The sequence below is a fragment of the Rutidosis leptorrhynchoides genome, chromosome 4 (assembly GCF_046630445.1).
Source record: "Rutidosis leptorrhynchoides isolate AG116_Rl617_1_P2 chromosome 4, CSIRO_AGI_Rlap_v1, whole genome shotgun sequence".
In the NCBI taxonomy this organism is placed as follows: domain Eukaryota; kingdom Viridiplantae; phylum Streptophyta; class Magnoliopsida; order Asterales; family Asteraceae; genus Rutidosis; species Rutidosis leptorrhynchoides.
The window spans coordinates 44,180,922-44,205,562 of record NC_092336.1 but is presented as its reverse complement, the minus strand read 5'-3'; the positions used below and the strand labels follow the sequence as shown (position 1 = coordinate 44,205,562).

The 24,641-nt window shown below is 33.8% G+C and overlaps 2 protein-coding genes across 2 annotated transcripts; one reads left to right on the top strand and one right to left on the bottom strand.

Moving 5' to 3' along the window:
• The first annotated feature begins 11,483 nt into the window (after positions 1-11,483).
• LOC139839636 (zinc finger CCCH domain-containing protein 6-like) lies at positions 11,484-17,080 on the top strand. Its single transcript, XM_071829758.1, has 4 exons — positions 11,484-11,848; positions 14,675-14,884; positions 15,800-15,924; positions 16,018-17,080. Exons 1-4 carry the CDS (start codon positions 11,789-11,791, stop codon positions 16,895-16,897), a joined length of 1,275 nt encoding a protein of 424 aa, XP_071685859.1. The 5' UTR covers positions 11,484-11,788; the 3' UTR covers positions 16,898-17,080.
• Positions 17,081-18,087: 1,007 nt separating this feature from the next.
• LOC139839440 (protein IQ-DOMAIN 32-like) lies at positions 18,088-22,773 on the bottom strand. Its single transcript, XM_071829503.1, has 7 exons — positions 22,535-22,773; positions 21,532-21,930; positions 21,261-21,410; positions 20,685-20,765; positions 18,871-20,596; positions 18,594-18,625; positions 18,088-18,490 (listed from the first exon to the last, which is right to left on the bottom strand). The coding sequence occupies exons 1-6, from the start codon at positions 22,640-22,642 to the stop codon at positions 18,606-18,608; spliced, it is 2,484 nt and encodes an 827-aa protein (XP_071685604.1). The 5' UTR covers positions 22,643-22,773; the 3' UTR covers positions 18,088-18,490; positions 18,594-18,605.
• Between the last annotated feature and the right edge of the window lie 1,868 nt (positions 22,774-24,641).

The following is a 24,641-nucleotide window of genomic DNA, read 5'->3' as shown; positions in this document are numbered from 1 at the left end:
TAGATCTCATTTTCGAATCACCGTTTATTTTAAAATTATATAAGTTTGAATTTAGTTTGCTTAATATTAATCGGAACATCAAACGAGTATTACAATCACTTAATATTTATTTTTAATATACTTTATTTATATATATAGATATATTTTAAATAATAATTATTATAATATCCTATTTTTTTATTATTAATTTTTAATAACAACATCATATAACACTTCAAATTATATTTTGAATTATTTATATATATATATATACATATATCTATTTACAATTAATTGTTCGTGAATCGTCAAGAGCAGTCAAAGGTCAATTGAACATATGAACATCGTTTCAAAATTTTCTAGACTCAACAATACATACTTTGCTTATCTTATCGAGATCATATAAAGATTAAGTTTAAATTTAGTCAGAAATTCCCGGGTCGTCACAGTACCTACCCGTTAAAGAAATTTCGTCCCGAAATTTAAGTGAGGTGGTCATGGCTAAAAATAAAAATGTTTTCATGACGAATATGAGTTGATAAGTAGAGTTTTATCATCATTGAGTAATATGGATAAAACAATTTGATTATTCGAAGAGTACGAGTGAAGCTATCACCAAAGAGTGAAATAGGAAAGTAAAGATTTATCTTAACTTTTGACAGAGTCAGGGTTGAATTCCGAAATTCAAGGGATTTAGAGAAAATCTTCGAAATCTAAAAGATTTGATTCTTCGGCGAGTAAGGAAATTAAGATCTCTATAATTAAATACGGTGATCTGCCTCGATTACTCTGTCTGATATTTCCATTATAAATTAAACTCTTCCGTTCCATTATTCTCACCATTCCTATACTTTCCTTCTTGTTTCATACATCCAAAAGATTCTGAAAATGCTTAATCCCATTCTGATCCTTGTCCTCATCCTGACTATTGCAACAATCATTCTCCTTCTCCAACTTCCACCGGAGGAATCTGTTTTCTTTTACTTCGCCCTTGGGTTTATAGTGTTTTTAATATTCCCGTGTCTTTACGTTGCGATACGTATTGATATACACGGTTTGTAACTTATGTGTTGTTATAGGGCTTTATATTTTTCCTTTAAATTTCAAAGTCTTTGCTTCTGTCTTTAATAATCATTGTCATTCACAGTTAATGCTCTCTCCTATTTGCTGTGATTTATACCCCCATTTCTATTTCGGAGATTCATTCTTTTGTTTTCTCTTCCTGACTTTAAATCAAGCGAATAATGGTCCAGAATTCGTAGATATAGAGTTTTGAATGATTATAATGTTCTAAGCAGGAAAGAACGTGATAGCACGATTTGATTTTCAAATTTATCAACATCACGGAAGATAGATCCATCAAGAATACATTTTCTTGATATGTTCAGAAGTTAAGTAGAATGAAAGAGTTATGTAACATGACACATGATGACGGTATGATCTACTGTGAACCATCATCACGTTTCATTAGAAACTCAGCATGACTTACTGTAATATAATCACGTTGATCAAGTGTCATTATATTATACTAACTCGTGCATCAGTTCCCAACACTACTTCAAAAACATTCATATTTTAGACTCGAAAGTTTACAGAATATAGAAACTAACAGTTTCTATATGATGTAACACCGATAGCTCGAAGAGATTAATGATTTCAGATAAGAATAATTATAAAAATATCTTCAGAAATATGGAGGATATTTATAATGAAAGATACGATAATATTTCGGAATATCTAAGATCAGAGGATGATAGAAACTATTGTCCGCAAGGGTTTAGAGTAAGGAGTAAGATATTCACTAAAGACTTTAGCAGACATTGAATCATTTGGATTCTTTGAAGTCAAACTTATTCTTTGTGATTTATCCACGGCTTTCTTCATAGTTTCGCATAATCTGCTTTTCGGTACTAAATTTTCTATTGAATGTTTCCAATATAATGATACACAGGAAGTACAAAGAGGTATATAATTTCGGACGAGAATATTTATGAAAATATCTTCAGAAATATCGAAGATATTGATGATGATATTTTTGGAATTTCTAAGTTCGATGATTGATGAGGAAGATTTTTCCGCAAGATTTTAGCATGAGTACGGAGCAAGATATTCGTTGAAGGTTTCATCGAATCCAGAATTACCTGGGTTCTTTGAATATATGGTATGGTCCTTGTATTTGACCTTGATCTCCTTCATGGTTTGCTCAATCTGTTTTTCAGTACCAAATTTTCATTCGAGCGTTCCTAACACTCCCTTCTTTATCGCCAAACTTTTGGCTGTTTAGACCATCTACAATTTTTCTGTTTCCTCTGCATTTAAAGCTACGATATCTGAATCATCGGTTATCAATCCGAGGTGGTTTCAGGAGAATTGTGTTTTTAGATGATTAAACGCTGATGGTTATATGGTAAAATATAAATGTTCTCCGGTAACAATAAATGGGCACTCTTATATATCAAAGTTACAACAAGGTTTGTTTGAATGAAAGGTCCATGTTGATTTGTTGAAGCTGTGACAAAATTGGCTAATTTGAAAAGGGATTGAAAGTTATTTTCGATAATAACAATGCCAAAGGAGTTAGCACAGATATGTGTCAAACGTTTGTTCAGGTTCCGAGAGTTTTTCAGGTGCATAACTATAGGCATTAATCTTTTCTTCCGTAAATGAAGTGCGGTTGGTTCATCCTCTCGATTGAGGTATTTTCAAGGATCATGAAAGGTTTGAATGCAGATTGTAATCCTCAAGATAAAAATGAGGTTTAAGATGAAATCAAGTGGCAAACTTGAAGAATGGTTTAGTTTCATATGTTATAATCAATATTTTAATTCATTTAATTGTCCAATGTTGGTAGTCCTCAGTTGATAGTCCACAGTTAGCAATTCAATAATTCATATATAGTTTAATATATAATATTCGAATTAATTAATACGTATCGTGACCCGTGTACCGGTCTCAGACTCGATCACAACTCAAACTATATATATATTTTGGAATCAACCTCAACCCTGTATAGCTAACTCCAACATTTGCATATAGAGTGCCTATGGTTGTTCCGAAATTTATATATAGATGGGTCGATATGATATGTCAAAACCTTGTATACATGTCCCGATATCTAAAGTGTGTAAAATAAATACAGAAATTAAATGACGATAAACAAAGTGCGTAAAGTAAATAACAGAAATTAAATGACGGTAAATAAAATTGCGAGAATATAAATTGCGATAATATAATAGAGATTTAACAGTTAGCTAGGAACAGTTAGCTAGGATTCTTAACAAAATTCATCATAATTAATTTGTTTGTTTCTAACAATTTTTATTTTGTCCAATGTTTTCTTCATTATGCCACTTGTTGGATTCTGATAGGTCAAAATCCAAATATAGAATTGAATGAAAATGGTTATTTTGTGGTGAACGGATTTGTATAGCTGTGGTTGTAAGTAGGATAGTAAATAACAGTTGAATCAGATTCGTAGGATGTACAGTGTAACTTATTAATGCGAAATCTAAATATTCCTCGGGTATTACCTACCCGTTAAAATATTTTCACCATTAACAGTTTGTACAATAAAAATTTTAATTACAATCTTTATGAAAACATATATACATATATATTTTCTTCAGACTTAATCATGGATTTAATGAGTCAATGTGATATTAAACTCATCAGATTTATTGCTAGAACTAGAGTACATAATCTCTAAAACATTAGAGATTACATAATCGCCATGAAGAACGAAGATAGTTTATGTAGAACGATGATTATACTCGAGGTACAGAATGAGGTGTCGAAGCTGGTGATGCGGATGTTGTTGTTGGTAGTACTAGTGCTGTTGGTGCTAAGGTTGGTGATGTGACTGGTGTTGGTGATACTGATGGTGCTTGCAAACTGTGTACCATGCTCTCTAAAGTTAACACTCGAGCTCGGAGTTCTTTAACTTCTTCTACTAACCCTGGTTGGTTATCAGTGTGAGGTATAGATTGGATATCTTCTCTAGTTCCATTAATGGTAGTCTCAAGACGAAAAATTCTGGCAAAAAGGGTATAAACGGTGTTGCGAACAGGTTCGCCGGTGAGCGGGTCGAGTACTCCAAGGTTAGGTGGTAGATTCGGTTCATGATATGGAGTACCTTCTTCCCTTCTCCATAGGGTGAGTATGTCGCGAACCCACCCCCATTTTCTCCAGTAATCACGATAGTTGATTGATTGATGTGCTCCTGTCACGCTGTCTTCAGAGTCGGAGGAACTTGGTCGATTCGTAGAGGCCATCTTACGCGATCTCAGGAAAGATTTTTGATATGAAAAGTTTAGTGACAGTAATTGATAGTTGGATGGTATTCTCAATGCATAATTTACATAGATATATATAATACCAGGATCCCTTAAATTAAGGAGAAATTTAAGAGAGATATCAGGCAAGATCTACAGTAACAGATACGCTAAGATATGATCTGTCAGATACGCTAAGATATGAATTTTGTCTATACACTATTCATGCAGTCAATGCAGTAAAACATGTCTAGACTAAGGATAATGAGCATGTAATTTCCTAAGGATGATAAGCAGATGATTTCCGACAAAAATGATAAGCAAAACTTTTGACATTCAGACACGGTCGAAGTCCAGACTCACTAATGCATCCTAACGACTATCAGTTAGACACACTAATGCAAGACCCGGTTCACTAAGACCACCGCTCTGATACCAACTGTAGGGACCCGTCCAAATCCATTCGGACGAAGTCCATATTGATTATAAACGATTCACAACAGTTGATTGCATCGCGAGGTACTTGACCTCTATATGATACATTTTACAAACATTGCATTCGTTTTTGAAAAGATAATCTTTCATTACATCGAAAGTTGACGACATGCATGCCATTTCATAATATATTTTACTATAATTGACTTAATAATAATCTTGATGAACTCAACGACTCGAATGCAACGTTTTTTGAAATATGTCATGAATGACTCCAAGTAATATCCCTAGGATGAGCAAATGCACAGCGGAAGATTTCTTTCGTACCTGAGAATAAACATGCTTTCAAGTGTCAACCAAAAGGTTGGTGAGTTCATTAGTTTAACATAAATAATCATTTCATAATTTTAATAGACCACAATATTTCATATTTCCATTTCTCATAAACATACGTCCCATGCATAGAGACAAAAATATCATTCATATGGATTGAACACCTGGTAACCGACATTCACAATATGCATATAAGAATATCCCCATCATTCCGGGATCCTCCTTCGGACATGATATAAATTTCGAAGTACTAAAGCATCCGGTACTTTGGATAGGGCTTGTTGAGCCCGATAGATCTATCTTTAGAGTTCGCGTCAATTAGGGTTTCTGTTCCCTAATTCTTAGATTACCAGACTATATAGGGTGATATTCGATTTGATAATCCAACCATAGAATGTAGTTTTGATCACTTGTGTCTATCTCGTAAAACAGTTATAAAAATAGCGCATGTATTCTCAGTCCCAAAAATATATATTGCAAAAAGCATTTAAAAAAGGATTAATGAAACTCACCTAATGTATTTTGTAGTAAAAATACATATGACTATATTGAACAACGCAGGGTTGGCCTCGGATTCACGAACCTATAAAAATTGTATATCTATTAATACGTATAATGTAATTCACAAAATTTCATTTATTAATATGTATTATTTATATGTTTATAGTTATATAGAATTTATACTAAATTCCATTTTAAACGTATAATTATTATATCTTAAGTTATATTATATATTTATATATCGATTTTGTGCATATATAATTAGGACGATTAATATTTATATAACTAGTGATATTAATATATCTAATTACCTATATATGTGATTAGTATTGTATTTATGAAATATCATTAGTTTGTTATGTGAATTATTAATAAAATCCAAGTATATGTTATATATATATATATATATATATATATATATATATATAGTGTACAAAAGATTTATGTGTTAAAATTATAATTTAGATAATAATGATTTACTACTACTAATAATAATAACTTTACTAATAAAAATAATACTAATAGCAAAAATGAAAAATGAAATTTTTTAATGATACTAATAATAATATTTATGAAAATAATAATAACTTGTATTATTTTCATGACATTAATATAATAACAGTCATAACCATAATAATAATAATAATTATAATAATAATAATAATAATAATAATAATAATAATAATAATAATAATAATAATAATAATAATAATAATATTATTATTATTATTATTATTAATAATGAAAATATTAATCATAAATTCAATATTAGTAACAATAATAATAATAATTCTAATAATAATAATACTTAACATAATAACAATAACATAGTTAATAATAATGATAATAATAAAAAGAAATAAAAAGCTACCTTAACAAGCTTTAAAAAAAAGAAATTGATGTCTCAGCTCGGAATTGAACCCGAGACCTCTCGGTTACACATAAACACCTCAAACCAATCGACTGTTCCTGCTTTTCTGAAGTAATCCAGTTTTAAATTTATATTACCCGTAGTAATTTCTGTGTTTATCAACCTCTATCTTCTTCACTATGACGAATCCAAATATAAAAAAAAATCATAGCCACTACGTATCATAATCATCATGACAGTCGCTATCATCATCATCCTAAACATTCTCATCGATCATAATCATCTCGTCTTCATCCTTACACCCGTATCATCATCATCTCAAAATCATTCGTAATTTCCTTGTCATCACTTATCACAGTTATATCGTCATTCACCTTAATCGTTGTCAACATCTTTCATTATAGAAGAACAAACAGAAACGTATTGCTCAAATGTAAATGGAAATCGTTTACATCAGTGGGTGATGTGGGCTTTGTTTAAAACAGAAATATATGGGTTTTGATAGGCCCAAAGTACATTATAGAACATGATAGCCCAACAACAATTCATGGCCCAAGTCCAAATGGTTTTAGTTGCAGTATAAGTCTCATGAAATAAGAAGTAGCTAGAGGTTTGCTTTATTATGGGGTTCGGTATATATAAAAAAAAATGATAAGACAGGAAGAAGCAAGTGGTAGCAGCCTTTTGAGACTACTCCCCACCATCTTCATTTACGATCATCATTCTTAATTATTATTATCCTTATCATCGTTGTGGACTGGAATTCTCTTTATGCCATCATCTTATCGCTAAGTTTATCTATTTCATATCATCACCCTTTTTATCGGTAACACAATATAGAATGATGCAGGTGGCACTTAGGGTTAATGATTTTCAGCGACAATTAGCAATAACCTTCGATGGTTCTGTGAATCGGACAATAGAACAGAAACGTTGATGGTGGTTTTCAAGAGAGAGAGAGAAGAGAGAGAGATAGAGAGAGAGAGTGGCGATCAAATGGTTGATTTGTTTTGGGTGGTGTCGCGAAGATTGATCTTACAATCGTGACTATGGTTAAAGTGAGGGTTTGAGTGGGTTTGTAACAACAACAATTTTAGTGGGTTTGATGGTGGTTGTTCGATTAGCATTCGACAGAAATAAACGAAGGGAGTTTGGAATTTGGGTTGATGATAGATGGTTTAGAAAAGGAAAACGAAAGGTGATGATATGTGGTTAAACGGTTGTAGTGGGTTTTCATTCATAAGTAGATATAGAAGAGACAAGAGATGAGTTGTTTTTCAATCATATGGTGGTGGAATTTAAGGGTGATGTCCGATGTTTGTGATGGTGGTGGATGGTGTTGATTCTCGAATGGTGGTGAGCAAGAAGATTAGTGATTGTTGCAAGTCGATGATCATGGTTTCGGTTGATGAAAGCAAGAATAGAATATATGGGTGTGGTTGTATGTAGGTTGGTGTATGCATGTATATATGCATTTTAACAATTGAACTCGTTTCCAAAAAAAATGTAGATTAAATAAATGAATTTACACTGTGCCAAAAGTAATCCTAACTAATTCACAACATTCACGGATGAATGAAAAGAAACAAGTGGGTAACACATTGATGAATAGAGGGACCGAATATATGACTATATCTATAATCTATAATATATATATTAGTTAAATAGTTAGATTAGAATTGAAGAGGAGACATCATATAATAATTAAGTCACGAGATTACCTAATTATTTCTCTTGCCTACAGTTTTCTATGGGTTATTAAATCGTACTCCGTTATAAATCAGTGACTGGTAAAAGTCTTCAGAAAAATTTCATATTTTTAAATTAACTTTATTTATTTATTTAGGTCATAAAATTCGATCATTACTATTAAATAAAAAATTACATTAATTATTCACTCTCAATCCCTAGCAAAATATAAAAAGTTTTTTTAAAATTTAATATGTAGCTCCTAAATACATTTTTACTAAGTCTATAATTTATAGATCTCATTTTCGAATCACCGTTTATTTTAAAATCATATAAGTTTGAATTTAGTTTGCTTAATATTAATCAGAACATCAAACGAGTATTACAATCATTTAATATTTATTTTTAATATACTTTATTTATATATATAGATATATTTTAAATAATAATTATTATAATATCCTGTTTTTTTATTATTAATTTTTAATAACAACATCATATAACACTTCAAATTATATTTTGAATTATTTATACATATATATATATATATATATATATACACACACACACACACACATATATATCTATTTACAATTAATTGTTCGTGAATCGTCAAGAGCAGTCAAAGGTCAATTGAACATATGAACATCGTTTCAAAATTTTCTAGACTCAACAATACATACTTTGCTTATCTTATCGAGATCATATAAAGATTAAGTTTAAATTTAGTCAGAAATTCCCGGGTCGTCACAAGATCGAGCAGCTTTCAATTCGAATTCTCATCAACTATTTTTCAATGATGATTTGATTAGTGTCGATGATTTGGGGAGAAGTTGGGATTTTTTTTTCCTACCTTAGTGAATGGGTGTACTTGAACCCTAATTTGTTAATTTGCTCCCGTGTGTTTTTACGATCAAAGGGCATTTTGGAGAGTTTGAGAATTAAAATTGATTTATTAGCTATTAGAGTTATAAAATCATTTTAGACCATTAGATCGAAGGGCATGTGAAGGTATTTTTTTATCTAAGGGTTAAGAAGGGGTTTTTAGAAATAATTATTAGCTAATAAAAACTTTCTTTTAAGGTATAAAGTGATCTTCAGGTGTTATGGCATTTGTGATTATTAAAACAAGAGCAATGCGATTTGCGATGACTTGGAAAAGTGAGGTCAAACTCAAAAAGGGTTGTTATACAGGCTTTGTATATGTTTAGTAGTATGTTAATAGGTGTCTCAAAATCTCATTGTAACAATTTGACTGTATCTTCACTGCACGTATCTTGCATGCTCCATTAATAAAATTATATTTTTAAAGAAATATTTACTTTCTCCGTCTCATATTTATTGTGTTCTGGTAAAAAATACACAATTTAATAAAAAAACGAATGTCACATATACTTTTTATTGACTTTTTAGTCTTACCCCTTACATATGAGACATATGGAGTATTAAACGATATTTTTCTTGTTGATAATAGATTCGAAACTAGGGATGACAATAGATCGGATATGGATTTGGTGATGCCAGATCCATATCCATTAATTTAGTTATTTTTTAAAATCCATATCAATTTAATTTAATTTTCATTTGTCAATGTCCATATCCGTGGATTAAGCGGATGAATGGATATTACACATATCCACAAATATTTTTTCAACAATACATATTTACATTTATGTATGCGTTTTGATTTGATAGATGTCGATAATTAAAAAAATAAAAATTGAAATAACATTAGATATGTACTCCATAATATATATTAAGTTAATAATATTTACATAGTTGTATATTCACAATCTATAGTTTACAGTGTATATGTATAGGGATATGTAAATCTAAATGCATAGATTTTAATAAATGTCTATATATTTATATGTATATATGTATTTCAAGTGCTAAATGAATATGTCAATGGATGATAAATTGTCATTTATATCAGATCCACTAATTTTTCAAATCATTCATATTCATATATTCACTTATCATTCCATTTATATCATCTATATTCACTTTAGTGGATCAAATTGGGTGGATATACGATTAATCAGACGTTCGTTGTCATCCTTATTGGGAACTGATGGAGAATGATTTAGTAATTTTTAAATTCAAATATCAATATTAATATATAATATGTAATAGGAATAGGATTATGATAGCCACACAACTAATTTTCTAATTAAAAGGCGCGTGTTCGGAAGAGACACGTTAAAAAATACAATTAAGAACAAATTTTACTAGCCCGATCCAACGGAGCCGGGTCTTGACCCAACCCGAGCTGGGTCTTGACCCAAACCGTTCGACCCATTTTAATTCTGACCCGTTTCGACCCAAACTCATTTGATATTTGACCCAACCCGACCCATCTCGACCCGTTTGCCAGGTATAGATGCAATATGTAGTTTTAGAGTATGTAACGGGATGATGATTCGCAAGTAACTTTTGTTATTATGGACCAAGGTTGCAAAATTCAGTATTCAGAGATTAGTTGGTCAAACTTTTGAAAGAAGTAATTGGCGATTTGAAAATTAATCATATTGTACTTATAAATTTAAATATTAAAATTCAAAAATAATATGTGTAAATATAGAAGAAAAACATTAATATAAATATAAATTTAACATAATTGTCATTAGGGGTGTTCAAAATATCCGAATCCGAAATCCGAATCCGAATTATCCGAAATCCGAATCCGAAAATATCCGAAAAATCGGATATCCGAAAAATCGGATATCCGATTTTTCGGATTCGGATATCGGATGGAGTTTTTAAAATTTTCGGATATTCGGATATCCGAATATCCGAAAATTTCTAAAAAATCCGAAAAAATATCCGAAATATCCGAAAAATATCCGAAATATCCGAAAATTATCCGAATATCCGGAAAATTATCCGAAAATATTCGAAGTTCTTCAAAAATATCGGATATTCGGATAATCCGATATCCGAATCCGAAATTTCGGATATCCGAAAATCGGATATCCGAAATTTCGGATTCGGATTTCGGATGGCGTTTTTCACTATCCGAATTTTCGGATATCCGAAAATTCGGATATTCGAATTTCGGATATCCGAAAATGAACACCCCTAATTGTCATTGTCTAAGATTGTCCATTTTGTTAAAAAAAAACTTTAGAATTGTAGTTTAAATTTTATTTTAAAATGTTGACTAATTTTGATTTTGAACGATTTTGATTACTAAATTCGATTTTGACCCGTCAATTGATGTTAGTCGATTAATTATACGGATTTTAAAATTTTAGAACGAGGTTGTTATGTAATCGGGGATTAATCGAGACTAATCATATTTTTTTAAAATAGTGTACGTATAATTTCTAGTATTTTATTTCTTACCTTATAAATAAATAAATACAAGGCATACATCATCCCTCCTCTTGTACGTCCCCTTTATATGCAGAGAGATTTCCTTTTCTCTCTCATGACCTAGCTACTGCGTCCGCCCGTCTCCACCATAATCCCACTGTCATCATCCATCGCCGCCGTCATCACTTAACCCCCCAAAAAAAACCTTCATTCACTCCGCAACATTTAAATCTTCATCGTCTAATTAGAATCACTATCGTAAACAAGCCGGTTACTTAATCTAGGGTTTTACAATAAATAAGAGTAAAATTAGGGTTTTCTTATTCGGATCAAAACCAAATCGAATTTGGGTAAATCGAATTTGTTATATTTGTTATCTTAAATTATAAACATGCGAGGGTTGCAGAAATCAAAAAGAGTCTCTTGGGCGTCAGATTTAAATCTGTGTCAGGTATACATATATATACATAACATTATTAAAAAGGATTACTGTATAATTTATACATGCAACTTTCATCTCCAATCGATGTGTATCTGAATTCATCTAGTCAATTTAATACATAAATGATAAATTGGGCGATTTGTTGGACTAGGAATTACGTTCCAACTCATAACAAATCTACATTTTGAATTCTGTAAATTAAATATTGAAAATGAGTAATTTATGAACTTTTTAGAATTAAAAACTGTCGCATGCCTTAATAAAACTACCAAACAACTTTAACTGAATAATGCTTGTGGTGAATATGCAGCAGAATCTATATAAGTTGCTCTTCTGCAATACTAAGTTTGGCATCAAAATTTATTAAGTTTACTTAGTACAGTATTATTGATGATTGATTGAATTCAGATACGTTCAAGATCGGTGGATTGGTTACCACTTGAAATGTGCATTTTGTGTACTGTTGGATTATAAACTTTAAATTGTGTAGATTGTATCTTCATAGTGCTAAAAGAGGTGACGGATTATTATGTTTATTATGAAACTTGTGTATTAAACAACTTTTACATGAATTATGTTGTCATAATGAAGATTTTTCCGTATGGTTATATGTGTTTGCCTAATTGCCTTGTTGTGCCACATATTACTTTGTTTATGTTTTACACTTATGAATTTCAGTCATGCGTGAAACAATGTTGCTTCGTAGTTAATCTGAAAATAAAGCAAGAGAATAATAGTTCTTTTTTATGGAAGTATACATGAGATCAATTTTATAATTTTAGTCATGAAGTTCACTGTCATATTGTTTATGTGGATTAAGATATCTATCATTGCAAATGGAACAACTAAATGAGTCACAATGTAGAGATGATTATGAAATTTGTTTATGTTTTGATTTTAGACAAAGTAGAATGTTTTAGAATCATGTAAAACTGAAAAAATGGAATGTTATTGATTTGTCGTGCAGGATATGAACATTGGCTAAAATAGCTGGATTTATGACTTGGATATAGTTTTAGTTTTAGTTTTAGAATTATATATGAAAATCAAATCAATATAAACTTTGATCTGGTAGATACTTGATTAGTGCACTATTTATTACCTTTAGTTATGGAGACTTGGAGTGACATTTAGGTTTAAGTTTCTAGTGTTAAAATTCTTACTGTGATGGCAGGGTGTAAATTTTTTTAACATTAACAGTCGCATCAACATCTTCCCTTATGTAGCTTTTTTACTATTGAGACTTGATAAAGCTCAAACAGATAAGAATTTATAGGAAAATTGATTGAAAAGTAATAATCTGTTAGTTAGAGCAGTTTGCTGTATTATCACACGGTTCTGTATCGAAACCCATAGCTGCTCACTACTGATTCACTTTAGCTGAGCTTACAAGTTCCAGGAATATAGTTAAATATAGAACTTATCCGTTTGCCTAGCAAATGGTGTGTTTCTACCAATTATGCCGCCGCTACAGCAGGTTTAATCCCACTGTTGTTGCACGTGTGTGTCAGCATTCAGTTAACGTCAGCTCTATAAGCAAATGAAATCAGTTATCTAAATGCTATTTTGAAAATGTTTATGTTTTTATGTGAACCTAATACAAAATTTGTGATTAGTTATGGATCACCCTTAACAGAAGTATACTTTACTATCTAGTAACTTATATATGTGCATTGACTTATTGAATTTACTACAATGAGGTGTAATGAATACTACATGATTTGATTAGTTTGAGTGTTTGACTGAAGACTACAGAGTGATACAGTACTTAGCTAGAGTTCAAATTGCAACATGAAATCAAATCTAAATATGTGTAAACATTGCAATGATCTGTGAAATACACAAAATGATCCAACTGCTAATCCAGTACAAATTTACATGATTAATGTTATAATTCGGTTGAGAAATGCACCTCATCTCGTATGGAAAGTACTGAAGTAGCAGTGTAAAACACTGAAATACTTTAAGTTCTGTAAACTACAGTAAAAGTACCTTTGTGTGCTGGCACTAGAGGTGATATGAATCCTTCATCATCTTCAATCTAGTAGCTGTTCGATTGTCAGTATGCCCATTGCTACAAGTAGTTAAGGGATCAAACATGGTTGTGAAGCTATGATGGGGAAACACAAATTTGAACTTGAGTATTTGAAGAATAGATTAATCAAGGGTTTTTTAATACCTCAATCAATAAATATGGGGTTCTAATGTGAGAATCTAGTTGGGAAAGGGGAAGAAGATGGTTGAGTAGGTCCGCTCCTACTCATAATTTGATCTGTGTTGACTTTCTTGTTGACTTCTGTGGACTGTTGACCTGGCTCATCGTCACACATTTACCATGACTAACTTTGACCAGGGCCTTGAAACTGCTTTTGTTATCCTTGATCCCATAACTGTTTTATTGCATCCTTAATTTGTGAGATACTTGTCCGCCTGCATTTGCTTGAAAAGTTTAACATAAATTGTTGATTTTCCCGTAATAAATATAAACGACCCCATCAGTGTTCTCGACTATATTAACTGGAAATATCATTGTTGGTTTTTTTTTTTATCAGAGACTTGTTTGATTCCTCAAATGTTTATTGATTACATATGCTATAGCGACTAACCGACTGGTTGACTATATTTAGGGAGGTTGTCAGGCATGACTTGTGGTTGACTGGCTCATGAATCTAATTTATTCTGATTGATTAATACGTTATATTTGTTATTTTTGTTAAGTATATACAAAGTTCTAGTAGTTAGTTATATCTGGTTTCTAAAACTACTGAGAAAAAAAGTGAAACGAGAATCAGTTTAGTTTTTGACTGAATAATAGTTGTGTTTATTATTAAATAGGTGAAGCTGTTTTTATCGGATGAATCTCCGTCTCAAGTAGGTTTGGGCGGTCAAGATCATCTTCAAGCAAAGGAATCATGGCCATGGCATCCTGCAGGAGCAGCTTCTGATGACAATTTGCCACCTGGATTTGAAGGACTTCAGCCTACAAACTCGTTGCAGAATAAATTGTCTCAAATTCCTCTCATTCAGTGGAGATGTCCTATCAGAGTAAGTTATTTTTTATTAAATTTCGAATTCGTATATCTGCTATTACATATTCTATTCGAGTATGCTGTTATGAAAGTAACTCTAGATATGACCATGAGTTTTTTGTTGGTTGCAGTCATTGGTTCACAATGTTCATGTTTTTCATGATAATTGACAGAAACTTTTTGTACTGTATTGCAGTCAAAGAGCATGAAAGTTCGCAGTAAACTCTATTTTTCTACGTTTAGTATAGTATTACGTATATGGTTATAGCATTTGTGAATAAGCTATGAAGGATATACAAAATCATATAACCTGCTCAGTGGCGATTGTACCGTCCTTTGGCACCACTAATTATGTAAATTTTTAAGGATTTATGGGATAGGACACCACTTAATATAAATATAGGACCCGATATGTTTTTAGGATTTATGGTTGTATAGTATGGGTAATATTTCCCTCGAGGTTACCCACCCATTTCATGGGCCTCTGACATTCTGCGTTCGAGCCTCACCAAGGGGTTTTACCACACGCGATGCGCGATTGGATTCGCAGTGGGGGTTTCTTTGTGAGTGGCGGTAGGATTGTTATGGTTCGTCCCAAGAAATGATCGTGTGAGTGGGTGGGTTCCGACATCGTGTTTGGACCTTCAGCGACTCCTAACCGCCGTTAAAAAAATAGTATGGGCAATTAAGATATTTTAAATTAGCCTACTTAGGGTCCCTTTGAGTTTTAATCCTTGATTCGCAGCTGGCGTTTCTGGATAAAAGCGTACATTATTTTAGAAACCCTAAAATTATTGTTAACAATTCCCATCTGTTTAAACATTTGCTGCTCACCACCACTTACAAATGCATCTCCAATCGTACTAGTATATATGTGACTAATCTCACCGCCAATCTAATTGCTTATTATATATGGCGTATATGGTCACAGTTTGTTTTGGATCCCGCATGGCAAGTGGCTGCTGGTGAAGAAAGCAAAGAAGTTTACTTTGAAAGTCAACGCGAGATGAGAGTGCTTGAAGCAGTCTATCCACGGCCATCAGCCGTTCCTCCAAAGTTGGTTACTTTTTCTTTTTTATCTAAATTATTTCTTATTTTTCAAATATTTTCGGTTGTACAAAAACATGAAACTGTGTCTCTTTCTTGTAGCCCTGCATCACCTATGAGACCAGACGAATCATACTATAACGATCAGAATACTCCTAAGATTCCTATCACTCCCATCGAAGATGAAGACGTGATACCAGCAGATCCATCATCCTCTTCGTCATCATCTATGGCACCTCCTACAACAACCAATGGATTGGCGACACCTGGAATGGTCCCTGGTGTCGAACCAGATGTAGTCAGTGCCGCCTATTCTGCTTTAAACACAGCCATGTCAAACACCACTCAGGGTAACCTAATCGACCCTAACCTGCTCATAAAACTTCTCAGCGATCCAAGTTTACTTGAAAAACTCGTGTCGACCCATGCACCATCCACATCTAGTCAACAAAGTCAAAGTCCACAACCTCCACCCATGCCCAAATTGCCGCCAGCTGTATCTTTAGCTGAGCCACCACTCCCCGTTCACCCTCGACCAACCCAGCTTTCATTTTCAGCACCATCTTCTTCCAGTAACACCCATTATCAACTGCAAAGCAGGGCGGGACCCGTTCATGTTCCTGTACCCTTACCTGTTTCTGTCTCAATTTCTGCTTCTAATCTGCAGTCACATCCACTACCTCCGGTAGAGGTGAATCCGAACGCGTCCGCAAAGAAAGATATAAATTATTACAAGAGTCTGATTCAGCAGCATGGGGGTGAAAAACCAGAAACAGTTAATAATAATAATAACAATAGTAATAATGTTCAGAAAACGAGGGATATGAAACCGAAAATTATGAAGCCGTGTATTTATTTTAATAGCGCGAGGGGATGTAGAAATGGTGCAAATTGTGTATTCCAGCATGAACGAGTTAGTAGTTTGCCCGAGGCACAAAGTGCAAAAAGAATGAAAATGGACAGAGAGATAACTGGTACATAATATCATCTACTACTGCCAGGTATTGGAATCAATATTTTTCCTTTTGTTTTTCTATAATTTAAAATTTTGGTTTATTATGCATCATCATGACCTTTTTTGGGTCAAGAAACTCCTTGTTTTTCTTTAACTCACATTATTATAAAGGAGTTCAATTCTGTTAGCTTGGCCTACATAATGTCTATTTTTTCCCCTTCTTTTCAGAATGTTATACTTCATTTAGCATTGATAACTTCTGTGTTACTATCACTTACCCGTATCTTTATCTTTATCTTATACATGATTTGCTACTCAAAAATCAAAATAATACTCCGTAGTTCTTTTTGTAACTTATTACGTAAGTATGTTTTATCTACATTAGTAACAAATAATCCCTCTATAACAAAGATATATTTTTACATATAATGTTTGTAAGATGAAATAGTTGCCTTATACTATTGTATATCAGCATATGTAGGTGAGTAGGTCTATAAGACCACTCCCTATCTCCTTGTCATCTCCGTGTTAACATCCGCCAACTTCCTCACAGAGAGAGTGAGCAACGCGCCAACTAGATCGCCAGTTGCTAATACAACATAAGCCTCACGAACAAAAGTGGATCCCATATTTATTTTTATTTTGTATTATTTGCTTGATTACTTGTACATTTTATATTTTATGGGTATATTTGTGAGTATTATTTAGTGATAGATGGGAGTGTTTAGTTAAAGAAATGTTAAAGTTTTTTGTGGTGATGCGGCAGTGATGTGGAGAAGAGAAGTTATGTTAAGGACTGTTAAGATAGAGAGTCGTCTAAGAACATGATGATATAAAACTATCACATGTTTGAAGGGTACGGTTTTGTCCGATCTTCGCGTTTTCACTCAAAATAACTGTCATGAGGTGGAGAAAAAGATGAGGCTTAAGGGTCTAGGAATCATATTTTTGGCATTATGTTTGGCAAAGTCACGCAAGACCCATTTGTTAGTAACAACAATACAAATAGATTACAGACTTGCAACAATATTATAACGAAAAAATCATCCATACATCATAATTCATAATACACGTATAATTAGGCCCATCACTCGTGTTATAATGAATTGAATTATAGACAGATTATAGATAGATGTAATCCGCGAGTTGATAACATACAGATTCACAATCAACCAATATCAAACATAAAACAAGGATATAAGAGTAATGAAAAAAGATGCATAACATAATCCTCAACATTATATATATATATATCATTGTTTAAACTTTATACCAATAACCACAAATATAAAAGCTTTACCAAAAGGGACAAAAAAAAACCCCAACAAAATGACAAGCACTGTTTAAACAAATACACAATCAGACCACTGAAAAAGAAAACACCAACAAATTCATTCATGTAAAATAATACAACAACCAATAACCAAATAACCACACTCGATACACTAGTAGTATATTGTTGATCGTTCGATTTAATGACCCCGACTAGAAAAATCACTGGCACCAGAAAGCCCATACCTACTTGTTAAACAAATCAAGCTTCAGTACTCTCACTTATTATGTCATCTTCAACTTTTGCTGAGCTCACCTGTGTACAACTTTACCTCTGCCATTTCCGCTCTGTAACAACCACAAAAATATAACCAAATCATAGTTAGAAAGTTGGAATAATTAAGGGTTGAAATTGTGCCTTCCGCACATCGTGTTGCGGGGAGGGGTTTACCTGTGTACAACTTTACCTCTGCCATTTCCGCTCTGTAACAACCACAAAAATATAACCAAATCATAGTTAGAAAGTTGGAATAATTAAGGGTTGAAATTGTGCCTTCCGCACATCGTGTTGCGGGGAGGGGTTTTACCGCCCATGCCCTCAGATTAGGCCGGGTTTCCTCTTTGGAAGCAGTTGAGGGTGGGTTATGAAACTGCGGGAATGAATGCGTGCTGGTTAAGTCCACTTGGTGATCCCGTACTACTGTTAAAAATATATATACATATATTACCTTGATTGCCATTTGCCTTTGTGGATTGTAGCGCCTGAGACATGGACCTCTGTATGCGAGGCGAACCTTGCCGACCGTTTACTGCACCAGGTAACGAGTGTCTCTTTTTCAGATTATATTCCTTATCTTGCAAATCGGGACTCGACTTCGGGGAACTATTTGCTATCGCTTTTAACTTTGCAGATTCGGTTGCTTGCATGTAACTCGGGATCGAACTATTACTATTGCTGCTATCTTTACCTTCTTTATCCACTTGATTCGGTTTCGGTGAACCGAACGAATTTCTCCTTTTTCCGGATTTTGCATCTTTAGGCAACTGCTCCAAACTCCTCCTTAATCCAGAATCGACACTAGATCTCGAGGGAGATTTCTCGGTAGTTGACCAAGACTTGCGTTTTTGACTCGATACTTTTTTGTTACTTTTAGACTTTTTGGTGCTGTTTGTCGAGATCTCGCTAGACGGCGTTCCTTGTGATTCTGGAACCATTTTCTCGTGCTCGTGTTTTAACTCCGAGTTTCCTGAAATGAGATTCGACTCGATGACACTGCTATCGGGATTTTCGTCAGCTAGGGTAATAACATTATCGTCGTGTTTTTCAGCAATATCGATGTCTATGTTATGGTCATTATCATGCGTATCACTAACGATTTCATCTAAAACTTTATCTTCCTCATCAACCGCTTTCTTGTTTTCAGCTTCTAGAGATTGATCTGGTGAGTCAAGTGTGGATGTGATGGACAGTTCGGTCCCACATTCGGACCAGCCAGTCTGGACCACCTTTGAACCGTCAGAAACAGAGTATTCTTCTGGTTCGACATCAGTCACTGGTGCTGCTTTTTCATGAAGATCAATATTATTGACAGATGAATCAACTTCATTATCGAGTTTCAGCGGGTCAGAAGAAGAGATATCTGCAGTCGAACCTGAGCCTGCCACATCACCCTGGTTTGTTGAACTGGATGATTTTAACGGCTCATCATCGTAATTCAAAGAATTAGACGATTTTATTGAGTTGGCCTTAGAAGTCAACTCTTCAAACCTTGACTGAGCTGCAATAAAAGCCGGATTACTTGCCTTTCGTGATCCAAACACAGATTTTCTTGACTCCGAATCTGCTTGATCAGTAGCAACCCTTTTTTCTACACGTTTCGGTTCGATTTCCAAAACATGATTTTCAAAAACGGAGCCAACTTCGGGTTCTGCTACGGGATTTTCAAGATTTGGGTTTGGTTCAGTTTCTAATACGGGATTATCAAGAACTGATTCGGGCTCACTTTCTAAAACAGGATTTGCAAGAATCGGTTCGGGCCCAGTTTCGGATACAGGATTTGCATGAATTGGTTTGGGCTCGGTTTCAGATACAGGATTCTCAGTAATCATATTTAACTCAATCTGTGCTTCAGTAATCAAATCGATAGGTTTATCGAGTGAAGAATCGGGTTTCTCCATCGACTCTAGTATCGGCTTCTCCTCTTCAGAGTTTTTTACACGAGAACTTTCATCGATTGTGATCGAGTTATCTTTTGCTTCAGATAATATCGTTTCTTCACCAACGTTATACGTAACATCAACAACTTTTTCTTGATTGTGTTCTGGTGCTCGCGACTCAATAATTTCTGGTGAAGAAACAGACATCCATCTCTCCAACCAACTCCAAGCTGAATCGGATTTTGAAGGATCGCATTTTATGTTAATCTGTTTGGTCCTCGGTGTAGATTCCATTAACTATACATATTTTTTTTAAAAATGTTACTTTACGATCAATTAAAACAATCTGTAAAATGCATAAAAAGGGAAAAAAGTAAGTATCTACCTGGCGAGCAAGTCTGTTGCTTAATAGCTTCTCAACAGAAACATACTTCGGACGCGATTTATTTCCGGAATTCTCTACTCCCTGAAATAACATAATAAACAAGGTTTACAAATTTATAAGATATAAAAAAACCAAGGTTGTAAAAGTCTCGAGTCGGGACGAGTCGGTCGGGACCTTAGAGGACGAGTTGGTCAAGTCAGGGGCGAGTCGGGCGCTGACCAGAGTTGACTTTTAGTGTAGATAAAATTATAAACATATATGTATATCAAACATAAGACATGTATATTTCAGACAGAGATATATGACGCAAAATCTAATTCTAAAATAAATTGACCTAACTTGATTTTGACCGACTCGGCCGACTCAGCCCGACTTTGACCCGACTTTTTAGTGTTGACCGACTTTTAAGGCATTTTTAGGCGAGTCGAGACGGGATAGTCCCCAAACCGACGTGTAGGCCGACTTCACAACAGTGAAAGATACAGAAGTGATATATATGCCTTAAGTATATGCCTAAACATGCAGCATCCTTCTATTAATTGACACCGACACTATTTGCAGAATAGTTTTTTCTACCTTATCTCGACGAGCACGAACAAGAGCTTGCATCTTGACAATAGCTTGAACGCACCGTAAAGTTCCGACGGCATGAGTACGAACCAAATGCCCTCTCACAGCAGCTTGCAATTTCACCACGTGCTTATGTTTTACCAATTCTCTCTCAGCCTAAACAAATTGCATTCAACTACAAATCTCAGACAAAATTACTAAACAACAAGCATACAGTCAAAGTCAAATTTCAAATCAAATCAAATCAAAATTTCAATTAAACCAAAACATTAATTACCAAGAATCTCCTAACAGCAGCCTGGATCACAACAATAGCTGATTCAGATCCAAATCCAGATCCAGATTCAGATTCATCAGGATCGGGTTCACATTTAATATCATCCTCTTTTTCTTTTTCACACGCAGTTTCGGGAACCATAACTGAAACTGTATCATTTTTGGTTGCACTCGAATTTGACAATTTAGGCAACTGAATATCCTCTGTCCATATATTGTCATTAGTTTTATCAGATATGCTAGATTGAATTTGCGGTTCAGAACCGATAACTTTCAATTCTGAGATCTCCTTATTCTCTGAAGAAGAAGGTGGTTCGTTCGTAACAACTGTATTGCTCAGCACTCGATGCCTAGCTGATCGTCTCCTAAAACTCCATCCTCGTTTATCGCTACCTTTGTTCTGTAATGAGTATTAAACTAATAATTTAGCAACTTAGTAATAGTATTAAATTACTGAAGTAAAGAACATATTTAATTCTAGATTTGTTACTGTGAGATCTAATAAACACACACACATATACTAATCACAATACAATGCACCTACACAAAATTAAATAAATCACACATTATCCTTGATTCAAAACAACTTCTTAGATCCATTTCATAAACAATCTCCAAATTATGAAAACATCTGATTACCGTAGTTAAATTAAGTGAGACTAAAAAAGATTAAATTTTTTTTGACCTAATTATTCTACAAACATAAACCCTGATCCTAAACCTAAAAAAAAAAAAAAAAAAAAAAAAAAAAAAAAAAAAATTAAAACTCACAGATACAATTAAAAGACAAGATCTTTTTAAATTTTATATCTCCAGCATTCCCAAAACAATTTCTAAAAAAAACACCATCATCAAATTTATACATAAAGGTTACAACTTTAAAACTTAATTCAACCCTGATAAACGACTACTAGTATTTATCAAGAAATCAAGATCTGATTTAAGTCAATCACGTTAAATGAACTATAAAGATAAATAAAAAGACAATCTTTTATGAATGATACCTGCTGTGATGAAGCGTCAATATCATCAAGATCAACAGAATCTTTGGTGCTTGTATTACCACAAGAAATGATCTTGAAACAAGATGATGTTGCGGATCTTTTTCCCATATTGTTGTTGACAAATTAATTATTGATTTTTGATTTTAATTGATTACATCAAAATAAAAAACATAGTGATAGTGGAGGTGTTTTTGGGTGTCACTGAGGCGACGCATTTGAGTGTGTTTCTTTTAGTTTTAGTTTTTGGTGTCGTTGGAAATTGGACCAGATAAATATATATAAATAAAAAGGGTTAAAACTTAAAAAGGGTATTTATATTTATATTTATATTTATTATTTATGGAACAACAATCACTGCTCACCCTAAACATACTCCTCTGATCTAGGGTGCCACATTAACATGTTTTTTAGTCCCGTGTATGTGTGGCCTCTTTTACTTTTAGTGGAAGATCTAAATTTGATATACCGGGTATAAGTTTATTGTTTTTTTTTTTTAAAATATTTTTTTTTTTTTTTGAAAAGCAAGGCAATTAGATTAAATAAAACTTAAAAGGAGTACAAGGATACAAACATGAAATATGGAACAAGACACATACGACACATATCAACAGCACACGATTTTACAAGTATGACCCATTCACCGAAGAAGTAATGTGCATCAGCAGATGCACACACCCCTTAAGTTAAGTACCTATCTGGGTTTGTAAGCCACACATGCCACTCGATCTTTTTTTCTTTCAACCTTCTCGAGATCCACTCGAAGCTCTTCACTTGTATCTCATTGAGGGCCGAGGGGGCATTCCAACATTTATTATTAAAAACCTTTTGATTTCGATTTCTCCAAAGTAAATACCCACACGACCATTCAACAGTCTGCCATATTTTCGAGCCAATTTCTGACGTGTTGCGATTGATATTACCACAAAAAGCCTCGCCCACGCTAAGGTTTGTTATATTATTGAGACCCCACCACTTATACACGCGAGCCCAAACTTCGTACGCGAACTTACTGAAAATTAGTGCATGGTCTGATGTTTCCACAGCATCGTCGCAAAGGCTACAACGAACCGAGTGTAAGTCCACTCCACGCTTATCCAACTCTACAAGAACAGGGATTCTCCGTTTCATTGCTCTCCATATAGACACTTCGACTTTCTTGGGTACAAGGTTATTCCTTAATGTTTCCGATTCGCCTCTTCCTTCGGTAAGGATCTTTTCTTCAATTAACTTGGAGAGTGCACGGGTTGTGAAGGATCCATTTGAAGATAAGGACCAACTCCAATGATCAGAGGACCTGCAATTATACGAGTAAGTTCCAAGCATGTTAGTTAACACAGTCAACTCATCTCTTGCACGTCCGTTTGGTTCACGAATCCAATTCCACGTAGAGTTACATGAACCGCTGCTCCAAGTGACACGATCCATAACCTTCACTTCCTGTTCAGATTCTAAACGAAAAAGTGTTCCAAATTTATCTTGCAATCGATCTCCGCATAACCAAGGTTCCTTCCAGAATAAAGTGTTAGCTCCATCACCAATAGATTTAGTAAAGGAGCTTCGAAAAGGGACACCTGCTTGCTCGATAGATGTACCTGCATGAATAATGTGACGCCAAACACCTACTGATGAGCTTTATCGAGAGACAATACCCGTCAGTAAGCAACCATGAGATCCATACACACTTTTTTATGACTTATACCCATAAAGAGTCGGTCTCGATTAAGAACCTCCACTACCATTTTCCGAGTAACGCCCAATTTTTACACTTGATTGAGCCAATACTTAAACCACCATCCTCGTAAGGAAGAAGGATCTTTTCCCATTTAATCCACGAAATTTTATTACCCGATCCGGAACCGCCCCAAAAGAACGTTCTCCTCACTCTCTCTATTTCTTTTAACACACAAGGCGGGGCACGGAAGATCGATAAAAAATATAACGGAAGACTAGTAAGAACGGATTTAAATAGTGTTACACGACCACCGAATGACACCGAACGCGCTTTCCAATCCGAAAGTCTACTATTGAGTTTGTCAAGGACCGGTTTCCAATCTTCTATCTTGTTCATTTTTAAACCAATCGGGAGCCCAAGATACGTGAAAGGAAA

Excerpts from the sequence above, each read along its gene's own strand:
- LOC139839440 (XM_071829503.1), bottom strand. The coding sequence starts at position 22,642 with ATGGGAAAAAGATCCGCAACATCATCTTGTTTCAAGATCATTTCTTGT. Across the intron at positions 21,411-21,531 it reads CTGCTGTTAGGAGATTCTTG|GCTGAGAGAGAATTGGTAAA; the intron begins GTAATTAATGTT and ends CAATTTGTTTAG. Across the intron at positions 20,766-21,260 it reads TTCGTGCTCGTCGAGATAAG|GGAGTAGAGAATTCCGGAAA; the intron begins GTAGAAAAAACT and ends ATGTTATTTCAG.
- LOC139839636 (XM_071829758.1), top strand. The coding sequence starts at position 11,789 with ATGCGAGGGTTGCAGAAATCAAAAAGAGTCTCTTGGGCGTCAGATTTA. Across the intron at positions 11,849-14,674 it reads CAGATTTAAATCTGTGTCAG|GTGAAGCTGTTTTTATCGGA; the intron begins GTATACATATAT and ends ATTATTAAATAG. Across the intron at positions 14,885-15,799 it reads AGTGGAGATGTCCTATCAGA|TTTGTTTTGGATCCCGCATG; the intron begins GTAAGTTATTTT and ends ATATGGTCACAG.